This window comes from Lissotriton vulgaris, chromosome 1_1 (genome assembly GCF_964263255.1).
Source record: "Lissotriton vulgaris chromosome 1_1, aLisVul1.2, whole genome shotgun sequence".
Classification (NCBI taxonomy): Eukaryota; Metazoa; Chordata; class Amphibia; order Caudata; family Salamandridae; genus Lissotriton; species Lissotriton vulgaris.
This window is the reverse complement of record NC_141685.1, coordinates 1,961,145,160-1,961,165,450: the sequence shown is the minus strand read 5'-3', so window position 1 is coordinate 1,961,165,450 and position 20,291 is coordinate 1,961,145,160. Positions and strand designations below refer to the sequence as shown.

General features: G+C 39.9%; 1 protein-coding gene across 2 annotated transcripts in view; it reads right to left on the bottom strand.

The window, feature by feature from the left end:
• The window catches only part of TMEM243 (transmembrane protein 243), a 237,280-nt gene extending 221,500 nt beyond the window's left edge, over positions 1 to 15,780 (bottom strand). The window contains exons 1-2 of one of the 2 annotated variants that reach the window (XM_086919729.1): positions 15,596 to 15,780; positions 3,485 to 3,760 (exon numbers count right to left, since the gene is read on the bottom strand). In XM_086919729.1, coding sequence (XP_086775855.1) covers positions 3,485 to 3,589 — 105 coding nt within the window. In that variant the 5' untranslated portion in view covers positions 3,590 to 3,760; positions 15,596 to 15,780. The remainder of the gene's footprint in view (positions 1 to 3,484; positions 3,761 to 15,595) is intronic. The other variant, XM_086919734.1, reaches the window with a different exon arrangement.
• Positions 15,781 to 20,291: the final 4,511 nt, after the last annotated feature.

Here is a 20,291-nt window from a genome sequence, read left to right as displayed (position 1 = left end):
TCCACTGAATCTTCTCATCCAGCATTTTAACCAGACTAATTATACTCTTGTTTGTGTATGTTCATATAACATCGTATTTATCCATGCAGTGGGGAGGGTGGATCTAGGAAAGTGTAGTAGAAAGATACAAGCAAACGGACTCCTCCAGCAATTGAGCCATACAGACCTACTATCATCATGTTCCCTGATACAAGTGAAAAATTGGCTGGTATTATTTAACTTAGGGGAGGTCTATTATTATTTCGACCCTTTAAAAGTAGTATATGTTTCACAAAAATGTAGACGCTTGCAGAAGTGGTATCAAATTATCTCAAACAAAATTAAATGCAAACTATGGGCCACTAGTAACTAAATGGCAGAGAACTAGACATCAGGAGATAGTAAATTCCATATTGAAAGTTTATAGTCAGAAAATTGAATCCGACAACAAACTTGACTATAGATTTGGCTCCTAGAGACAGGGATCTGTATCAACGAGCTCTTCAACAGTCACAGACAAATAACCACATTTATATCAATGATCAAGCACTCGTACCTGCCACGGGAATATATATTATCTCAAGTGATCAAAGAGCTCCTTACGCTCAAAGTAAAACATAATAGAGAGAGTACTGTTATAGAACTGAGTGAGTGCTTGTCCTTGGGCCACGAGTCTGTTGAAAGGTCTCAATCTAAAATGTCACTCTTTGAACCTTCGACCCCATCCCCCAGTTTTCTTATTGGCACTGATAACTTAGGGTAAAATAGAAAAAAGAAATATCAGAAAAATGTGATTGTCTCTCAACACGCAGGTAACTCCTCCCCATCCACACCAGTAAAGGTGGTCAGCTATGGCATCACTCATCTATCGGCATAAATCAATATGAATAGCCTGATGCATGTAAAGGTCCTTTAGAGTCTGAAACAAGTGTGTATTGCTCCACTATTTAATAAAAAAACATCTATTGTGTCTATTGGATCTTGCTAGCAATAGACCTACAGCAGGAACCCCTGTTCTCCAAAGCACCTGGAGGATTAACAACCTCTTGGAAGAGTGGCATTTTGGCTTTAAGAACGCCAAATAATTGAAACTAGGTCTATGTAGTGAGACTATTGAAAATTGCTCTGCACTACTTGCACAGATTCAGATCTTGTCCATTTATAACACCATAGCTTGCAACATTTAGACCAAAGCCTGCAAAATATCCAAAGTTCCCCTTGCCTTTCTCAGGTGTGTTGAGTCCTTTCACAAGAATCAGATCACTCAAGTAGTCCTGAATGGGGTGTCAGCATCAGTTTTGGAAAATCCCAAGGGTTCACCATCACCTACATTGCTCAATGTTCGAAAGAAGCATTTATAGAATGTTAGGTTTACAAATGGGTCAGGGTCCACATATATGCTAGTTATGCACAGCTGCCGCATTCTTAAGTGCAACAGAATTCAGAAATAGATATGAGAAAACTGGTTAGGAGTCAAAACTAACAAAACTGAGTATTATCAGTAAACTAGGCAGGTCACACAACCAATGGAGTTCAGTGGATATTAAGAACAATCTTTTCGGAAAATCAAAACCCTTGGAGTGTGTTTGAAAGCGATCTCAGTGGACGTTTAAGTCAACTGCTTGACTAAGACCTGTTGTAATCATATTCGCCCACTCTCTACTACAACCCTACACTGCAGAAGAGCAGACCACCACACTAGCTGGAACCATAACTGGCTCTAGACTAGATGACTGGGGCACCTAGTTTGTAGGTGCTACCAAACAGTTCACTGTTTAAAGATACTTAATTAATATAGACTTCATTAATATGTTTACCCTGTAACTTAGAGATCCTGGTCGAAGGATTATCAATCTCAGCTGAATTTACAAGCCCCACTCCGATGAAACACAGGCACGCTGCTGGACAGACTTCCTATCAAGTGAGTGACAGCATGAAAGAGAGGAGGTGAAGCATACTGACAACGGTCCAGGCTTGATTGAGATGTAACTTGAGACTCAAGGGACTGGCATTGAGGTGGAAGGGGCAAGTAAGGAGAACTGAGCTGGGTGATCGGAGGTGAAAACTCAATAATCTAATTTATGAGCAAAAGAGATTAACATGTTGAAGCTGGTGACCTCAAAAATGGTGGATGTTTGCTTGGTGTGGCAACCACTGGTGGAAGAAGTCTTGCAATGAAAAGACCAGGTTCTATGAAGAGATTCAACAGAGAAGAGTAGGTGCACGATGAACCAAGACAGGCAAAAACAACAAAAATGGGAATTTAAGAAGAGGAATAGAAATGCACCCCAGTATGTGGCCAGAGGGAACACAAAATGGCAGCACGATAGAACTGAAGTAACTCAGCCAATTACTCCAAGTTACGCATTGGATACTGCACCCACTGTATGGCAAACAGTGGAAGTTCTTTGGAGTGTAAAAACCCCATTAGAACCAGACTGAACTGTGGGCCCCTCCAGCACCCCTTTCCTACGCCTCCTCTATCCCAACCCCTGGAGCACCAATCTGGTCTCACTGCACACTTGAATTCCTCTTAGCATATATGGTGACTGTTTTCAACAAGCTGACGTCATTCGGTAAAATTAGAGCTCAGCAGAAGGCCTAGGGACCAATTAACACTTGCAGTCCCCACTGTTACCCACCCCCTACTCTTTGGTTAAGTCTTCTCTCCCTCATTACATTTTGGTCCTTTGCCCTCCTCCCTCTTGATTACATAGCCCTTTTTGCTGTTCTGGGGCTCCAAGAAGACACAGCAAAGCAAACAACCGGTCTTATTGAAAGGGAAGGGGCTCATATAAAATGTATTTTTAGGAACATTGACGGAACAGGAGGACTACAAGATGAGCATCAGATGTTGATGGGAGTTGTTGGTTTAAGTGGTATGTTTTGAGTCCGGCACTAAAATACACTGTTCGTGTTGATGTACAGCATGCGAATCAATAAAGATTAAAATTTCAAAACATAAAAAGTTGGGATGTCAGCACACTGGAAATGTAAAGCTCTGAACGACTCACCCCTGGTATAAAACACTAGCTGACAAAAATCAACAGACCAAGCACAATAACAAGAATATTTGAGCGGTTTGGTGTGGTTTTCAAAGTAGATGCTGCTAAATGACTATAGTCTCTTAAATTAATGGATAACTCCATATGGGAACAGCGTTTATACAATCAGTTAATTATACTATACTTTTAAAGTAAGATTCGAAGTGTCAAGCTGTAAAAGCTAAACCAGAGAATGAAGAATACAATACAGGCTATTAATTTTCACAAAGTGTGTTTTACAAAACATTGCTGACTCCATCAGTAAACAAACCACTCCTCTTAAAATACCTCCAAGAAATTATTCTCATTATGAGGATTGTGAAGACTTTAAGATGAATTTGGATCACTTGCAAGAACAATCCATGAATAAAACATCAAATGGCTAATGAAAACTATGCAAGCAAAGGTAGTAAAGCTTAATATAAAAGAGTTATAACAAAAATAAAGTGAATAACTCTCACCCTTGCTGACGTTTCACCAAACAAGGGTCTGTTGTCGAGTCCCCCGGTGCCATAGGTCCTCGTCGTATAGTCCTCCATTATAAAAGGTACAGTTTCTGTATTCATGTAAGTGGCAATGTGAGGAGATGCATTGGTCACACCCTAGAACCACAAGGTTCAGAATCTTATTCTTCTTGAAGCAGCCACATTCCTGCAGCAATTGTAAGTACTGTTTGCCCTGTACCCAGAAGCTGGGGTTTCAAGGCTGCCACTTTAGTCTTCATCTGAAGATGGTCTCTGTGGATGAATACAAAACGTAACAGTGAGCACTTTGGCTTAAAGAAACAACCATGAATGACTTCATTGTCAGTTTATTGGCTAGCAGACTAACTGCCTTAACAAACAAAATGTGTATTGTGATACGTTGGATCGACGTACGTTTTATTCTTGCTAATAATCCACATCTGAAGTCCACTTAAATAATTGTGCAATGTTTCTACACATGCTTAATCATAAGAGGGTTGGTGGGGTTTCAGTTACATAGAAATAAATGATATATGTAATGAGTACTTGTGTGAAGTACGCAAAAAACGTGCGAACAATGGGTGGACTTGTCAAACATTTCTTACTATGGAATTCTACGTAACATTCCAGAGAGAATTAAGTATTTTAATAGGTCACATATTTTGCTGCGAGTTAAGCTCATCAAAATCAGAAATGTGTTATTACTGATAGGGAAACTCTCCACATCTAAGACATTATAAGGAATTTTGAAGTTTTTACTTCTACATAGCGAGCTTAAAAAACAAATGTCCGTAAGAAACTGCGTGCACATAGAAGCATCAGAGATTTTGGTGATCAGGCAAAGAAATTAAAGAATTTAAACAGAGTTCAAAATCATCATTTCACTTTTTCAGGATTCAAAATTAAAACTTTATTTTTACCCAAAGGCATGCTTGAATAGTCTGGTTCTACAAAGTGAGAAAGTGGTAAGCACATAGTGTTTGTAAGAAGTATGCAGATCAGACCTAAAGTATGGTATATGCGTTTTAACAGGAGGACAGCACAGGCTTTTCACAGCAGTACAGTTAGTAAATGTGTTAATATGACATAGATACTATTCAAGCAGCAGCGGCTCCTCCACTAATGCGGAGGAGCATGCCCCCACTGATTTATGAGCATTGCTAAAAGGAAAAATAAAATGATAAGTCAATGTTATTTTATCTTTCCATACTGAGGCACTTTTATTGGGCAGGGCTGTCTTCACAGCCAGGGGAGGGGGAGGGGGGAGGGTGTGGTGGGCACTATCTTGGGCCGGCCAAACAGTCATGCGCACTTCACATGTTCTTCATCTGGCTGCATTGCACAGCCTGGTTAGAGAACATCCCTGTGTGAGCGCTGAACCACGGCGCTCAGACCAATCACAACGCTGCTGTCATGCTGGTGACAGCAGCATTGTGAATGGAGAGGGGAGCCTGTATGCTTCCGTGCGTTGTGGACAAAAGGACAGAGGAGAGGCTGCGGCCGGCGTTCAGAAGGTGGGTCTTCTTTTCCTTTTCTAACCCTCCCTCTCACCCCCGCTACCGTCCCTAGCAGCTGTCACTGTGTTGAAGTAGTATTTGATGAGGATATGAAGCGTAGTTAAACTTTGGCCCTCATCTAGGTGTAAAGAAAAACGTTTTTAATGTTTGTGAATGGATTCTTCAGCACACCCACTTATTTAGAGGTGATTGGTATTACTGCATTATTTAAACATTGTATCAAGGAAAACAAAAAACCACCAGTAAAATGCAGGTGACAGCTACTCCACTGAAGAAAGCAAAAGTAACATGATAAAATGTGAATGACCGGTTTCATGTTCCTGTGCATTAGACTCTAAATAAGGGGTAACACTGCACTTCTCAGTGGCGATAACGATTAAGTAGGAACCTGTAAAGAAGGGAGTTAGTACAGGGCAGTCCCCCAGTACACTCTAAATTCACACTGATAAAAACAGGGGGAATATGCGTACTTTAAAGATTGCGGTGAGTGCAGTAGAAAAGACTACCCTAACTGCAGTTCAATTATCATGTCATCCTTTAATTTAGGCATTTGACTGCTAGCTTCTCACTAATAAGAACGGTGGAACCTGAAAGATTTTGGAGTAAACGTGAAAACCTGCACATTCTGTGATCTACTTATTGGAAGCATGTGAGTGACAGGATTAAAGGGATAATCAGTGGTGAGTAAAGGTTTGTTACACAATAAGCGACAGGTGGGTTCAACAAACTTCCTAGCCTTAGGAGGATTCATCAGATTCACACCATTATTTACTGTAGGCAAATTAATCCACACTGCTTATCCCCGTAGTACTTTGACATTTTATGTTCTGTGTGTTCTGAAATACGTGCTGTGAAAAGAATAGCCTTCTTCTTTTAGCACAGTGCTTAGCAAATCGGTAAATTCAGTGACAAGTGAAAAGGAGTGTGGTAACACCTTCCATGCCTATTGTAAAGCCTAAACATACTAGTCAGTCAGCGTTTTTTTTGCGGATCACTATCTTATGAGCCGCATCTTTGAGCCGCACCTTTTTTAGGTTCTGTGTATTTACACCAATACAATATGAGCTACAGAGGGAATAACAGGACAACCTGCCCCCCACTCAACATATTTCAAATCAATGAGTGGCTGTCCCTAATTGGATACACAAAATTATTTTCTTTTTCCAGCATGGGGAGGTTTATCTCAAACATCATCCACAATTCTTTCGATTACCTTTAGGTTACTTTGCTGTTATGTATCCTAATTAAAAATAAAAATAGAAACTACCATCAATCGTCCACCCATAAACTAAAAAAAGGATAGAAAGGAAAAAAGGCACCTCACAGTTGCAACACCAAGGGGGAAAATCTGACTCGTAGTCGCCAGCAGACCCCACTTCTCATCATTGGTTACCTTCTTTCGAAAAAAGAAATGTGTGTGCAATTGAGAAAGACCTCAACCCAATGAAACAAAAATAAGATAGAACCTAAATGTGATTCTACTTCGTATATATATATGCTATAACAATGCATGTGTATAAGGACCCCGTGAGAATGTATAGAAATAATCCTCAACAATTAAAAATTGGTAAAGCTTACTTGCTTATAATATCTTTTATTCCTTGCTGTAAGCTTTCCCATGTTAAAAATGGCTCATGTAGAGCCATAATCGGTGTATTTACAGCCAACCACACTTGCCTGTAATGTCCCTAGGTCCCAAACACCCTGCGAGAACTGCTTTCCAACTACTATAACCGAATTTATGGCTGGTTTGCTTCTAAACAACCATTTTCTTGAAAATCCCTTGGGAATCCTGCTTCACACCGGACTTGGATGGTAACAGTGAAGTGAGATGATGTGACAAGAGACTGCGAAAATCCATCAACGGACGGAAAATATGCTAAGCATATATCCTTCAAGGCCCAAAGTAAATCTTATTTACTCCCTCAACAAGTCCATATCCATAAACTAGAAGCTCACAGTTTTCCATTCTAGCCCTGTTAGAACCACCTCTAAGCAGAAAAATGTTTCAAGGAGCTAAGAGCGTGGGATCTTCTTCGCAAAGATACAATGGGGCTTATACACACACAATTATTTTCAATCGTAATCATGAGCTTATTGCCTCATTTACGCTTGCCAGGAATTCACAAAAGATTACTAGCAAGCATCAGAATTTCTCTGCCATTTTGTGGAAACATGTGCAGTAGTAACTCTTACTCAAGATGTTGGGAAGTAGGCGTTTCAAGGCGTATGTGTGCCCAAGGCATTTGGGAACAATGACAAACGTTTGTGGGTACCCTCAGTACTTCGACTCAACCTCACTCCAACCTGGAAATGGTCAGACATTTATTCCAGCCAGGTTTGGAAGGGGACTGATCACCCCACATTTGATGATGGTGTAGAGAAGGAGCTTTCACCACAGGAAAAAAATTGTTTACCTAAGGAGAATAAAAACGTGCATTTGCACAGAGGCTCTATTCTCCCTGTGCGGAATTTTATGTGATGTGGAGTTACACAATGGTGTGGGGGGGGGGGGGGGTTTAGCAGGACCGTGTGGACCTGTTTTCTATTAGCAAGCTTGGAGATCTGCACCTCACACATCTTTCTAGGAGTACTAACATGAATGTTTCTGAAGACTAAATAAAACATAAAAATACACCAACATGGAGAAGGTATTCTCCGTCTGTATTTTTACATTTTTTCTGAGTTTCTGGATTGATACGGAGTTTATTTCCATTGATCCCAGGTGCGAAACTGTACAGCATCAAGGTCACAGTCGAGGGTTTGAGGCTTAGATGGAGGCAAATCGAACTTTATTTTCAAGTGAAGCCAACTTAAGTTTGTAAATTCACCGATTCGTGCAAATAGTACTACTTTCTATTGAGAATAACAAATTAGAATGTTTAACAGTTACTCTTTGGGAGTCGGGCTGCGCTATTCCAAGTACCCTGGATTATTTAATATCACATACGTGGATCCAGATTGTACATAAAAGCTCTATATGCCATCTGGATCTATATTTGTGATATTAAATAATTGCAATAGACACCATGCTGAAAGCCGACTGCTTTCCCGGTGCCTAGCTTTCATTCTCTGACCCTCGCTTACATGAGGGTCAATCAAGCAGCAGCCAAGCACTTCAAAAACAGGCACGTGCCTGAGGCTGTGAGATCAATCATTGCAGTCTACCCTACCCTCTCTCAAGTCATCACAGGGTGGGGTGTTGTTAGTAAAAATGACTGACCCCACTCTGTGACGAGTTGGAAGGGTGGGTAGTGAGTGCAAAGTGGCTGCCTATGTAACAAGCTGTGGGCAGAGCAAGATGAGCATGCGATTTGACGTGAAGACGAATCAGTATCAAAAGCCTTGTTAGCCTCCAATTAAAAATAAGGATGCAAAGAGATGGCTGCATAGTGTGGGAGTGGAGACCTGAAGTATAAAATCATCTTCAAACATTAAATTAATTAAGATGCCCTTCCTTAAAGACGTACTAGAAGCAATCAAAGGCCATATGGAACACTGTCACCATTTTCATGGACAAATGTCTGGTACTGAAAACATATTCATGTAACAGGTGGTAAGGACGGCATCAGCATCTAGATAGGATTTCTTCAGAGTGTTGACAACAATATAAATATATACAGACCATAAAATTCATGAAAATTAGCAATTAACAAAATGTTTGTGCAAACAGAGTAAGGATGGTTTGTACTAAATACGTTTTTGATTTCTCACAATGCATGGCATGGAAAAAAGAAAATTCAGTCAGCAGTTCCCTTATATGGTTTCAAGTGCCTTTTTCAAGGAGGTCGGTCACATGAAAGGAAAAAACAGAATCAAAATAGCTACAGATAAAGACACAAAAGAGGTGGGTGACCCACTGAAAGATCAAGTCAGATGATTGGCTCAGCTCGAGGTCCTCTGAGAACCCTACTTCCAAATCGAGCAAGAGCTGCCGACCTTAGAACATAATCAGTGTGCACCTGCTTCTGTGAGCAAAAGAGTGTATTTCTGTTTACAGAAGTTCACACTGAGCAGCCACGAGTGTCAGTTTGGACTGCGTGTAGTTTATCGAGGCATCTGTCGGACCATTGGCAGCAGCATCACTCAACCAGGTTGTAGCAACGAGCCATTCCCCCCCCCTTCAACATGAGGAGGAGAAGGCACGAGATTTATCTATTTATTTATTTTTATCGGTTTTTTGTAGCGCGAACATGACCCTTGCAGGTATCAGCGCGGAGCAGAAGAGTGCCCTTGCATAGCCTTGGCTACTCTTCTCAGGTAAGCGCAGAGTGGCAAGCTCTGCCAACGAATGGCGTGGACTGTAGTACATTCAATTAAGTACAGAAACTGTGATCATGACTTCAATTTGGGGAGGAAGGACTCCTTGCGGGAAGGCACTGCGTAAATATGGTGGTGTGGTCTGAGGAATAGGTAAAAATAACAATATTCTGCAGCCATTTTATTAGCTCTCACTTCTAGGGAAATGCATTTAACACAAACACATAAGATTAACAATACATAACATACAACTTAAAGAAAATATTTGGAAATGATGTCTTACATTATGGCATCTCAGTCACTTAATGTGATCATTGCATATGTCAGTTTGTGTAATCAGTCAGTCACAGAAATAAATCCTGTTTGGCACAGTGACGTGCATATTTATAGTGCTATAATGTCCCAGTCTGTGAGTGAAAACGCTGTCAATGTGCAAGTCCATCTATTAAAATTGTATTACCCAAAGTATCACTTAATGATGACCTTAAGGTGCCACTAGCTGAAAGGGTTCGAGGTCTTCTGTACTGTGAAGCCATGGAAGAGGCAGAAAATGAAAGAAGAAACAAACCCTCTCAGAAGGGTGCTCTGCTACTGGAAATGAATGTAAATGTGTGCAGTTTGCTAATTAGAAGATCTAAAGGCTACTTGTCGGCCAAGATGTGTATAGCTGTAATTGAAGAAGTCATTTGAGACTTCATGGAGACAAAGTTGTATTCTTTTTAGAGATACTGAAGGATGCTAGCAACTAGTTTTGAGATGTGTTCTAATGGAAACTTGGAAAGAAGGTTTGCACCAGGTACAATCTTACTATGTTTTACCAAAAATATATATTTTGAAAGCACTTGTTTCATCTTGAACACTAAGGGCCTTATTTCGAGTTTGGTGGTCTTCTTCTGTGACCACCACTGCGGCGGTCTAAGGAAGACCTCCAAGCCTGTGTGAACCCACCTGCCGGATTATAAATAAAATCCAGGGCAGCCGGGCGAAATGGCGGCAGTGTCACTGCGGCGGGTATAATAGGCCTATAGGAGAGCATACACAGCACACCACTGATGTGAGAGCCTGCAGCACAACCGTACACAGTGTGGCATGCATCTTGTACTGCATGCAACACAGTGCACGCACAAAGGTGCAATTGTAGGGGGGCACATGTGCCCCCCCCCGCACGCACCTCCATGGCCAGATTCGCTGGGGGACCATGTTAGGACCCCCTTACCTGCATATTTCCGCCACCCTTTTCATTGCAGGGTCCCTGTCATGAAATGGGAAGTTGAAATGCAGGTCCGAATATACTCGGCGAATATCGGCACTGCCAGCATATTCAGCCCCTTTTCACACCTCTGCTGCGGAATCGTAGATCCCGGCAGAGACGTCAGTCTTGTGGTGGCCCCAATGCCACCATCATGTGCCAGTCGGACCGCCACCGCAAGTATGGTGGTCTCAAGACCGACATATCTGTAATAAGGCCTAGATCTTTTTGGTTATTTTCTGGCAGCCTCCCCACACAACTAATGACTAATCTTGGGGTAGTGGACTTGACCAGACTTAGGCAATTTAGTTGAGCCTAAAAAGGTCTGTCTTGAGGTGGAGGGAGGAGTAGATGGGTGGAGCTGATGGTAATTGGGTACTTCGAGGTGCAAATACAAGGATGGCCGAGCCATAAAGGTGTCTGGTCTGCTACCTGCTTCTCAGAACACCAAAAACCAGAATATGCTGGGGGGCGGGGGACTGCAAGATGCAGTCTGCATATTCACAGGACATGGACCCATCATGCAATGCATGTGTGACCTCAGGTTTCCTGAACCACCACAACAAAACTTACAAGTGTTGTTGTTTTTGTATTTCATCAGCTCTGTCAGCACTCCATTTGCACCCTAAGGAGCCCAACTACCACCAGTGCCCCCTCTTCTGACAAACATTCTAGAAGGAGCTAAAGCGCCTACGCCCAGTCCAATGCACTCCCCACAAAACAAATGCCTTGGCTGAGGGGATGACTGATCAATTTCTTAAATAATGCACGGAAAATGCACCATTTCAAACTATTTTTTTTACTTTTTCTTGAGGGAGAACCTTCCCTTGATCCCACTGGGATATTTTCTGTGTGCTTCATTCGCTCGTTTCCAGACCAAAGTTCTTTAATTGATCCAACGTCACCACTTTCACATTGTACCAGCCAACCACCGCTGTGCTTATAAATGGATAGTAGTTAGGCTGAAACCCGTGATTTCCACAGGCATCAAAATTGTAATTTGAGAAAAACACCACACCCCTTTAAAATGTATAAAGGAAAAAAATGACAAGAAAAATCTGAAGAGAAATTTTAAGCAGAACACACCGATTCTGCATATACATTTTAATAGAAAAACTCAGAATTGGAGGCATTCATTGCACCTGGTAAAAATGTCCCCCCATTCAGAGTACCGGTAATAGAGGCTCAAGGGACTAATACTTCAGTGTGGCAAAACTGGCAACAGTCAGATGGACTTTATTTGTTTTAATGACATGTAGGGTTATTCCCTAAAAACAGCTTTACATTTAGTTAAAATTTTGTTCACTTCTAAGATTTATTATAATCATATGAATGTGGTTCTGGAGCAGTAATTAAGATAAAAACGTTTCCAGAACATGAACAAGACACCAATTGCGTACCATCTTTAGTAAGAGCAAAAGTTGTCAAAAATGAAGTATTTTTCTGTCAAAAAACAGAAACAGTGGAGCTGTGTAACCAGGGTCCTTCTCTGAAGGAGCCGGAAAGAACAACTGACCTAACTGTCACCCATGGGGCATGATGGGATACAGGGGGTCATGAGTGCCTTAAAGGCACGGTGTCAGTTTATTGCTATTCAGCTACAGGTTAGCTTTTCAGTCTTTTTAGACTGTGTGTTTGCAATGCAGCCTGAGAGCTTCCTATGCTTCCAGTGAGTTATGAGATTTCTACTGCTCTATGAGCATTAAAACAGTTTCTAAACACATTTTGGTGTTGTTTCTCATGTTTCTAATACTTATTAGTCATGTATGGTGGAAATTCTTCACAGTATATTTCAGCTCTGATGTTATTTGGCTGCAATTGCATATATATATATATATATATATATATATATATATATATATATATATATATATATATATATATATATATATATATATATGTAGGGCACATATAATATAGTGTTTCCGGGGTCCCGCACATGGGCGGGAATATTCTAATGCTTATGACTATTGATGAGGATCCCCTGGAAGAGAAATAAATAGTTATAATTCACAGTTTTTACTACAAACAATGCCAGTTTATTAAATTACACAGCCAATAAGTATTCAGTCCCAAAAGTATAAGCTATTATTTCCAGGTTGTTAAAGGTGTCTGTATGTCCAAAGTATTCCTTATCTTGCATGTTTTAGGAATGAGGACAACATAATGCATTTATGCTCAGATGGGTGAGGATAGAAACGATGGATGGTGGGGTTCAGCATTAGACTCATAAGTAGGGTGTTGTTATGCACTTTGACAATAATACTGAAGGTCATGGATTCACCTGGCTCCATAAAGAGTAGGTAGTCCCTATGTTGTTTTAAATAAGTAAACTGTTGGTGTATACTAAAAGAAACTGGCTTTGTTTGAAGAAAAATAAATCGAAGACTCGTGTTCCACTTCAAATTAACGGACCCTCAAAGGCTGCATAAGCAAGAAGGAACACACTTATCTAGTCTGTTTCAGGCATCTGGACCAGCAGTTTAGTGGATTACAGTGGATTGCAGGGGGGCGGAGGGGGGTTAGAGACCTATACTGTATTGTTCAATTGGTACTGTATTACAATGTCAGAATGGGGGTCATGTACAATTGTTTTTTCACTATAAATTACAATATATATATATATATATATATATATATATGTTTTTGTAATGAACAGACCCTCACTCATTACATAGGGGGATGTTCAATTGGGATACTGTCTAGGTGGTTTCCCCAACCTACCATTATCAAAAAAAATTCATAATAAATAATGCACATGTAGCACCTTCATTCATAGGTCTGTTTAACGTATCATTCACATTTTGCTTCCACATCAACAGTGCATAAACCAACAGCTATGGTTCAGTCATCCGTTAAACGAATTCTTAAATCTTGGGAATCAACAAGAAGAATATAGATTCAGACACCTAACCTCGTCCTCTAAATATTCAGAAGGTTAGCCCCTCTTTTCAACTATAATCTGGGTGACGGTTACTTGCGCTTTTTTCACAATAAATAAATAGGTATCATGAACGTTCTTGTCACATATAGGGTGTAGTAATTTCTGACTCTTCTTGAGAGCTCTTTCTCTTCTATTCCGTCCTTATTCGTTACCTTCCTGCAGCTAAGGACAGAAGTGTCCATTTGTGAAACAGAGTTTTATATGACGTGTATTTATAAGAATTTTAAATATAATAAATTATTATCTTTGCAGCCTTGAGGAAGTCACATGACGTGACGAAACACGTGTCGGCTTTTGTTTCTTGTGAATCAGGAAGAGGAGGACATATAAATACCAATCGTCCCGTATACTATGTTTACCATCCTCTCCTGGCCAATCTTTCATCACTGAAATTTGTATTATCTTTTGTCTGATTTATAAATTATTCTGATTGTGCTCACTAATGTCTGTTAATAAAATATTCTTACTTATAAGAACCAAAATTGTTACTTGTGGATGAATGTTTAGGATCTACGTAGCGAATAAGTCTTATTCTTTAACAAATAAGGACCTAAATTGTTACAACTGTGTGCCGGGACATTGGATTCTATAGCTTGAATTACTTAGGGACTATCTTCTGATATTCCCTCTGCATGTGTGCACCTAGGTAGTAGGGTGTTTTTTTTCCCCAGAGAGGCACCAACCCTAAATGTAAATATGTCGATGACCTATACTTTTTCATTCCCTAAATATATAGCCTAATCTGATTGTACTGTTAAATGAGGTGCGCCTCAGTAGCATTACTGCCAGTGAAATTACATAAAAATTGGTACAGTCATATTTAGTCACTGGATCTATGCTACTGTGACTTACAGCATATATCACATGTGCACATCCACCTAAAAACAAGAGCACTTCAGTGTTGTGGCTGCTTTATTAAAACATTACTTTATGTCATACTTGTGTTTTAAAATTGTCATACTATTAATACAGTAATTCAAAGCCAATAGTACATTTACGTTGTGCCAATAAGAATACTATCATCCTACAATGTACATAGCAACTAAAAAAGGGCAGGCATACGACTACCAAGTTTGGGTAACAGCTTAATTTTCATTTCATTTCCTTCTATGTTTTAGTGGACAATTCTGGCTATAACCAGATACAATTAATAATTTCGCAAGATTGCCGAGGCCAGAACGAATGGCATTGCCAATGTTTATATGAAAGAACACATTAATTGTGTCATTTGTACATCCAATGCATTCTTACAACTAGAAAAGTGCTTACAGCTATTCAAACTATTACAGTACAATATTAACTTTCCAGAAGATGCTCATTATATCATTAAGTGCTGATCGATCCGCTGCAGCTAGTACAAGTACAGTACAGCTACCGATAGTACAAGAGTATGAGATTCCCGTGAGGTCAAACGTCCTAGCAATGCCTGCGGTACATGAAGAAACAAATTAGTAATTTTTAGATGTAAGTTCTAGTACAGTCCTAGCACATTTATTGGACATTATGAAGTAACTCGTCGACCTCACGCATTCAGGTTCTACCACCATCCAAGGAAGACCCTACACTCGGCGTGTCTTTGGGAACTGGGCAGACACCAAGTACCACATTGTAGTCCCCCCTAGTGTATATAGTGTCCATCATGCTGTCCCTGCGCTTAGGGAAATGCTGTGCTAGTAAAACGCCTTTACACTTTCTCAGAGGCATCGAGGTAAGATGTGATCTGTTTTACAAGTGCGATTTCAGGATCAGCGGCATCTCGCTCTCGTTTTGTAATAAAAATAAAGTAGACATAGACAATCCTTCCTAAGGGTAGCTTCAAAGCCAATCGGCCACTACCAGCTTCCACAGCAGGTGTAGTCCGGAAGCTAAGAAGTCATAGACTGATGGGACAGCGCTTAAAGGCATACTGGCCGTGCACCGCGCCTCATCAACCACAAACGCTTCTGACAGGAAAGGAGAGAAGCGATTTAGGTAGGATCGCGCCTTTCTCTCTGCAGGACAACAAATAAGAGCAAGAGTCCCATGTTGCTCGTACGTCACTGAAGCTCAAGTAGGGTGCTGTGCTACTCTGCGGCTGCCCTGCTTCCCACAAAGGGCCCCAGCACTTTCTGTTCGCTCAGCACAATCGTCTTTCTTACCTTACTTACTGGTGCTGAGCCCCGGCGGGCCTGAGAGCGCGGCAGCCGCCACCGGGAGCTCTCACTGCCCGCACGCACACAACGCCGACCACAACATCCCTGGCTGAGGCGCGTTGCCTGACAACTCCCGGCTGCCCGGATGGTCCAAAGTCGTCTAGAGGAGGGGGAGGGCTCACCGCTAAGGGAGGCGCAGCCCAGTGCGTGCTCGTCCCCATGACGAGCACGCGCACTCTTTCCACCGCCCCCCTGCTGCCCGCTTCTGTTCCGTCAGGGTCTTCCTGTCTGGAATTCCTGGGGAGGTTTGGGTGGATTGTAGTATTGCGACATCGTTCATCGTTACAGGAAATTATGTTAAATGTGACGTCGCCTTCCCGCCAGTCAAACACTAAGATGAAGTGGCGGGATGTTGAATGTGAAACAAGTCTGTGAGCGTAAGTAGTTCCTGTTTCATGTTCCTCAGTTGAGGAAATTCCTTGTAGAATCGGGTAGTTTTGTAAACATGCACCCACCCACCGAGTTATCTTATAAATATTACGTACATGCCAACATTCTTGAAAGAAATGGAAGTGAAATTATTTATGTTGGACTATGGAAGGTTTCAGAAGGCAGGTGATAACAGTAACTCCTTATACATTTGAAAGTCGCGAATCTTGTTCCTGAAACAATTGTGGAAAAAAAACGCGGGCGGGACCCGTAGACCTAGGCAGGACAGATGTAATACATTTATCTTTGCTGTTATTATTATTTCTTCTATTTCTATTGTGGTTCTTACCTGTTCGTTTTCATACCCTTCCCTTTTTCATATCAGATCACCTTACATCATGATATGTCATCATAGAACCTTGGTTAGCTATTTATGTGATGTCATAGAATGTTGGGTCTTTCGACTGGACTCCCTGGTCAAACCCTGACCTTCTTCAGCCTGTGGACCTTTATGATATAATTTGTATTTATCTTAATAAATACAACTCGTACCACTTTGGCTTCCTGTCATAACGACTTGGCCACGATTTTACATGGATCAAAGGCACACAGCCAACTCATTTGAAAGAAATCATCCGATTTCTAAGCTTTGTTGGATTTACTGAAGCAAACTCACTTAAAGAAAACTCAAGGATTCTTCAACTTTTCTACAGGAAACACAACTACTTTATGGCAATATTATTTAAATCTTTGCCCAATCCAAGCGCATAATGTATTAATAATATCGTTAAACTCTTACCGTTTTGGCAGTTGCGAGCATTAAATTCAACAGATAATTGGCAGCAGCGCGAGCAGCACTGAGACGTATCATCGTGAGGCAACCAGAATTGAACCTCTGCCATACATGTCACAGGCACGCATAACGTATTAATAATGCGTGCAGCCTTTTTTAAAACAGGCAAAGTCTGAAAAATGATCACGAACGCCTGCATTCCTGTAAAAAATACAGCGTATGAATGAAACAGTCAATAAGAAACAAAACTTAAACGCTAGTTAGTGAAATAACTAACGATATACACAAATATATATTACATCACTTAACTTCATCTAATTTTAAAGAAAATATTGATTTTGACTGAGATTTTCATACTTTGAATAATAAAGAAAATGGCACAAAGCAATAACATTTGTGTACCAGCACACTTCTGAAGTGAACCTGGAAAGCCACCAATGCGATGGACATGTTGGTTAAGAGCTTTTGAAAATTACCTGGCTGCAATAGATGGAAAAGCATACAATGCTGAACGTAAAAAAGCATTAATGTTTGGATTATTAGGAAATGCGGGACAGGACATTTTTGATAGCTTGCCGGAATATGAAAGTCCACCAGAACAATTTATACTTCTAGATGAATTCCAGGAGGCGGTAAAACGCATGGAAAAACTATTCTCTGAGGAACCCAAAATAATGGTTGGGAGACATAAATTTGCAATGCGAAAGCAAACGGAGGGAGAAAATATAGAGGAATACATTGCTGCACTGCGTTTTTTTGCAACTAACTGAATTCAACGACATGGTTGACACATATATAAGGGACCTATTTGTTTTTCACTGTTTTTCAAAATAAATACAGGAAAGGTTATTAGCGCGTAGGAATCCGACATTGCAAGAAGTCATAGATATAGCGAAAGGAATAGAACAGAACGATCATTAGTTTCTACTAAAGAGTTGTCAAATGATACTGTGAATACTAATGTTTTTTTTTTTACAGGAGAAAAAGAAACATGAACAGAAACCTACAGATAGAAATAAAGGTGGGAGAAGTTTTGAAGGTAAAACGTAGACATGTTATAGATGTGGTTCACGCAATCACCTTGCAGATTTTCAAGGTTGTCCAGCAATAGGCAAAAGATCTGTTAAGTTTAAAAAAGTGGGACATTTTGCTACATCATGTAGAAACACAAAAAGTTATGCAAGCAGTAAAGTAAAAGTTAATGCCATTGAGGAAATGTGTTCTAATATAGTTTTAACAGTAGAACCCAATGATGGAAAAATAAAAGGACCGCTAGGAAATGTGCACATAGGTGAAGTTGAATTACAAGTCATGGCTGATTCAGGATCACCAATAACTATTATATCAGACATAACTTAAAATGAGTCATGGATATATGCACTTTAACATTGGCTAATTTGCACATGTGCTGGAAAATGAGTTTATTGGTATTCGATATTTCAGAGCACGATGTAATTCAATGATGTACATGTATTTTTCTGAATTGTTGCTATATGGTTATATTTATATATACCGAATAAAGTACTTTCAAATGAAATGAGTCATGGAATGATTTAATACTAAAGGAACCTGATGTCAATCCGAAGGCATTCAGAGAATTTGGAATAGATATGGTTGGATACTTTGAAGACACACTTGCATTTAAAGGCAGATATCAAAACCAAGATATATGTAGCAGAAAGGGGGCGCAACTTAGTAGGATGGAATGATTTGCCCAAACTTGGTGTGATATTAAAACCAGGTGCTGAAGATCCTATTGTTCTAGATGAAGATAACTTAAACTTTGTTAGCATACCCAAAGATCTAACAAATGTGGAAAATGTTTTAAAAGAGAACCATGATGTTTTTAAAGATGAAATTGATTGTGTTAAAGGGTTTGAGCACAAAATTAAACTAAAAGAAGGTGCCATTCTCGTAGTTTATAAGGTAACAACTGTCCCACTACCTGTAGGAAAAGATCAAAAAAACTTTTAGAGAATTATGTAAGGAAGGAGTTATAGAGCCAACAGACTCATCTGAGTGGATTTCCACTATTGTTGTCACAAAAAGAACAGGAGACATCAGGCTCTGTACCGACAAGATCTCAATAAAAACATAATTATTGATTGTCATCCCTTACCTAAGGTCCAGGAAATTTTGGCATCAACAGCAGGATCACATTTTTTTCCTTGATTGATCTAAAGTCGGAATATCATCAAATCTGTTTATCTGAAGACTCTAAAGACTTTACTACATTTGTGACTCTATTTGGAGCATTTAGGTTCATCAGGCTACCATTTGGATTAGCCTCTTCAGCTAGCATATTCCAAAAATTGATGGACATCCTATTTAATGACATACATGGTGTAGAACAGTTTCAGGTCGACATTCTGGTACATGCAAGCACTATTCAAGAACACAGTAAAATATAAAATGTTTTGAATATTCTTAAAGAAAGGGGCATGACTGTCTCTATAAACAAATGTAAATTTTTACAGGGCAGCATTGAGTATTTGGGACATGTATTAACAGCAGATCGTATAAAACCAAAAATGATTTAGTTAAAGCAATTAGAGAAGCACCTAAACCTAAAGACTAGAAAACACTTAAATCTTTCATGGGATTAAGTGAATACTATGCACAATTTATATCTGGATATGCAGACAAAGTAGAGACTTTAAGGAAATTATTGCGTAAAGGAGTACAATTTGAATGGTGTAAAGAACAAGATTTAGCTATCGAAGAAACTAAAAAATCTATTGTTGAAGCACCTGCTCTCTATCCTTTTGATGCCAATTAAAAAAGAATTGTGATAGTTGACGTAAGTGCTGTAGGTAGAGGAGCCATATTTTGTCAAAAAAGGGTGAGGATGAATACACTTGCATTTCTATCGAGAAGACTAAGAAATGCAGAAAATGTTTACAGTACTTTAGAGCGTGAAACTCTTGCTTGTTTGTGGGTTGTAGAAAAATTAAAAACATACCTGTGGGGTAAAGAATTCAAAATAATAACAGATCATAAACCCTTAGTATACATGATAGATGGAAGTGGAAGAGGAAATGGGAAAGCATCATCTAGACTTGTTAGATTATTGTCAAAATTACAAGAATTTAATTTTAAAATAAGTCACATATCTGGCAGATTAAATTGTAGAGCAGACTGTTTAGCCGGAAACATACAGAGTATTGGAGGGTCCTAGGGGAAATAGTTTATAGACAGAGAAGGTACCTTGTCCCCCAACTCATACAGCAAAAAAACACGAGAGGTACTCAAAGTCTGGGTAAGGAAAAGTGTTGGAACCTAATGGTGTCCAATGTGTGTGTTCAGATCACTCAGTTGATCTTGAACAAATGACACTATTATGTCAAAGAGGTGAAATAGAGAAGATACAAAGTCTGTGAGACTAGAAAACAGTACCCATCAGCCCACTCAAAAGTGGAGTATCGTCATCTGGGTAGTTGGAAAAAAGGTGTCCTATAGGCTTCTCCTCAGCGAAAGTCT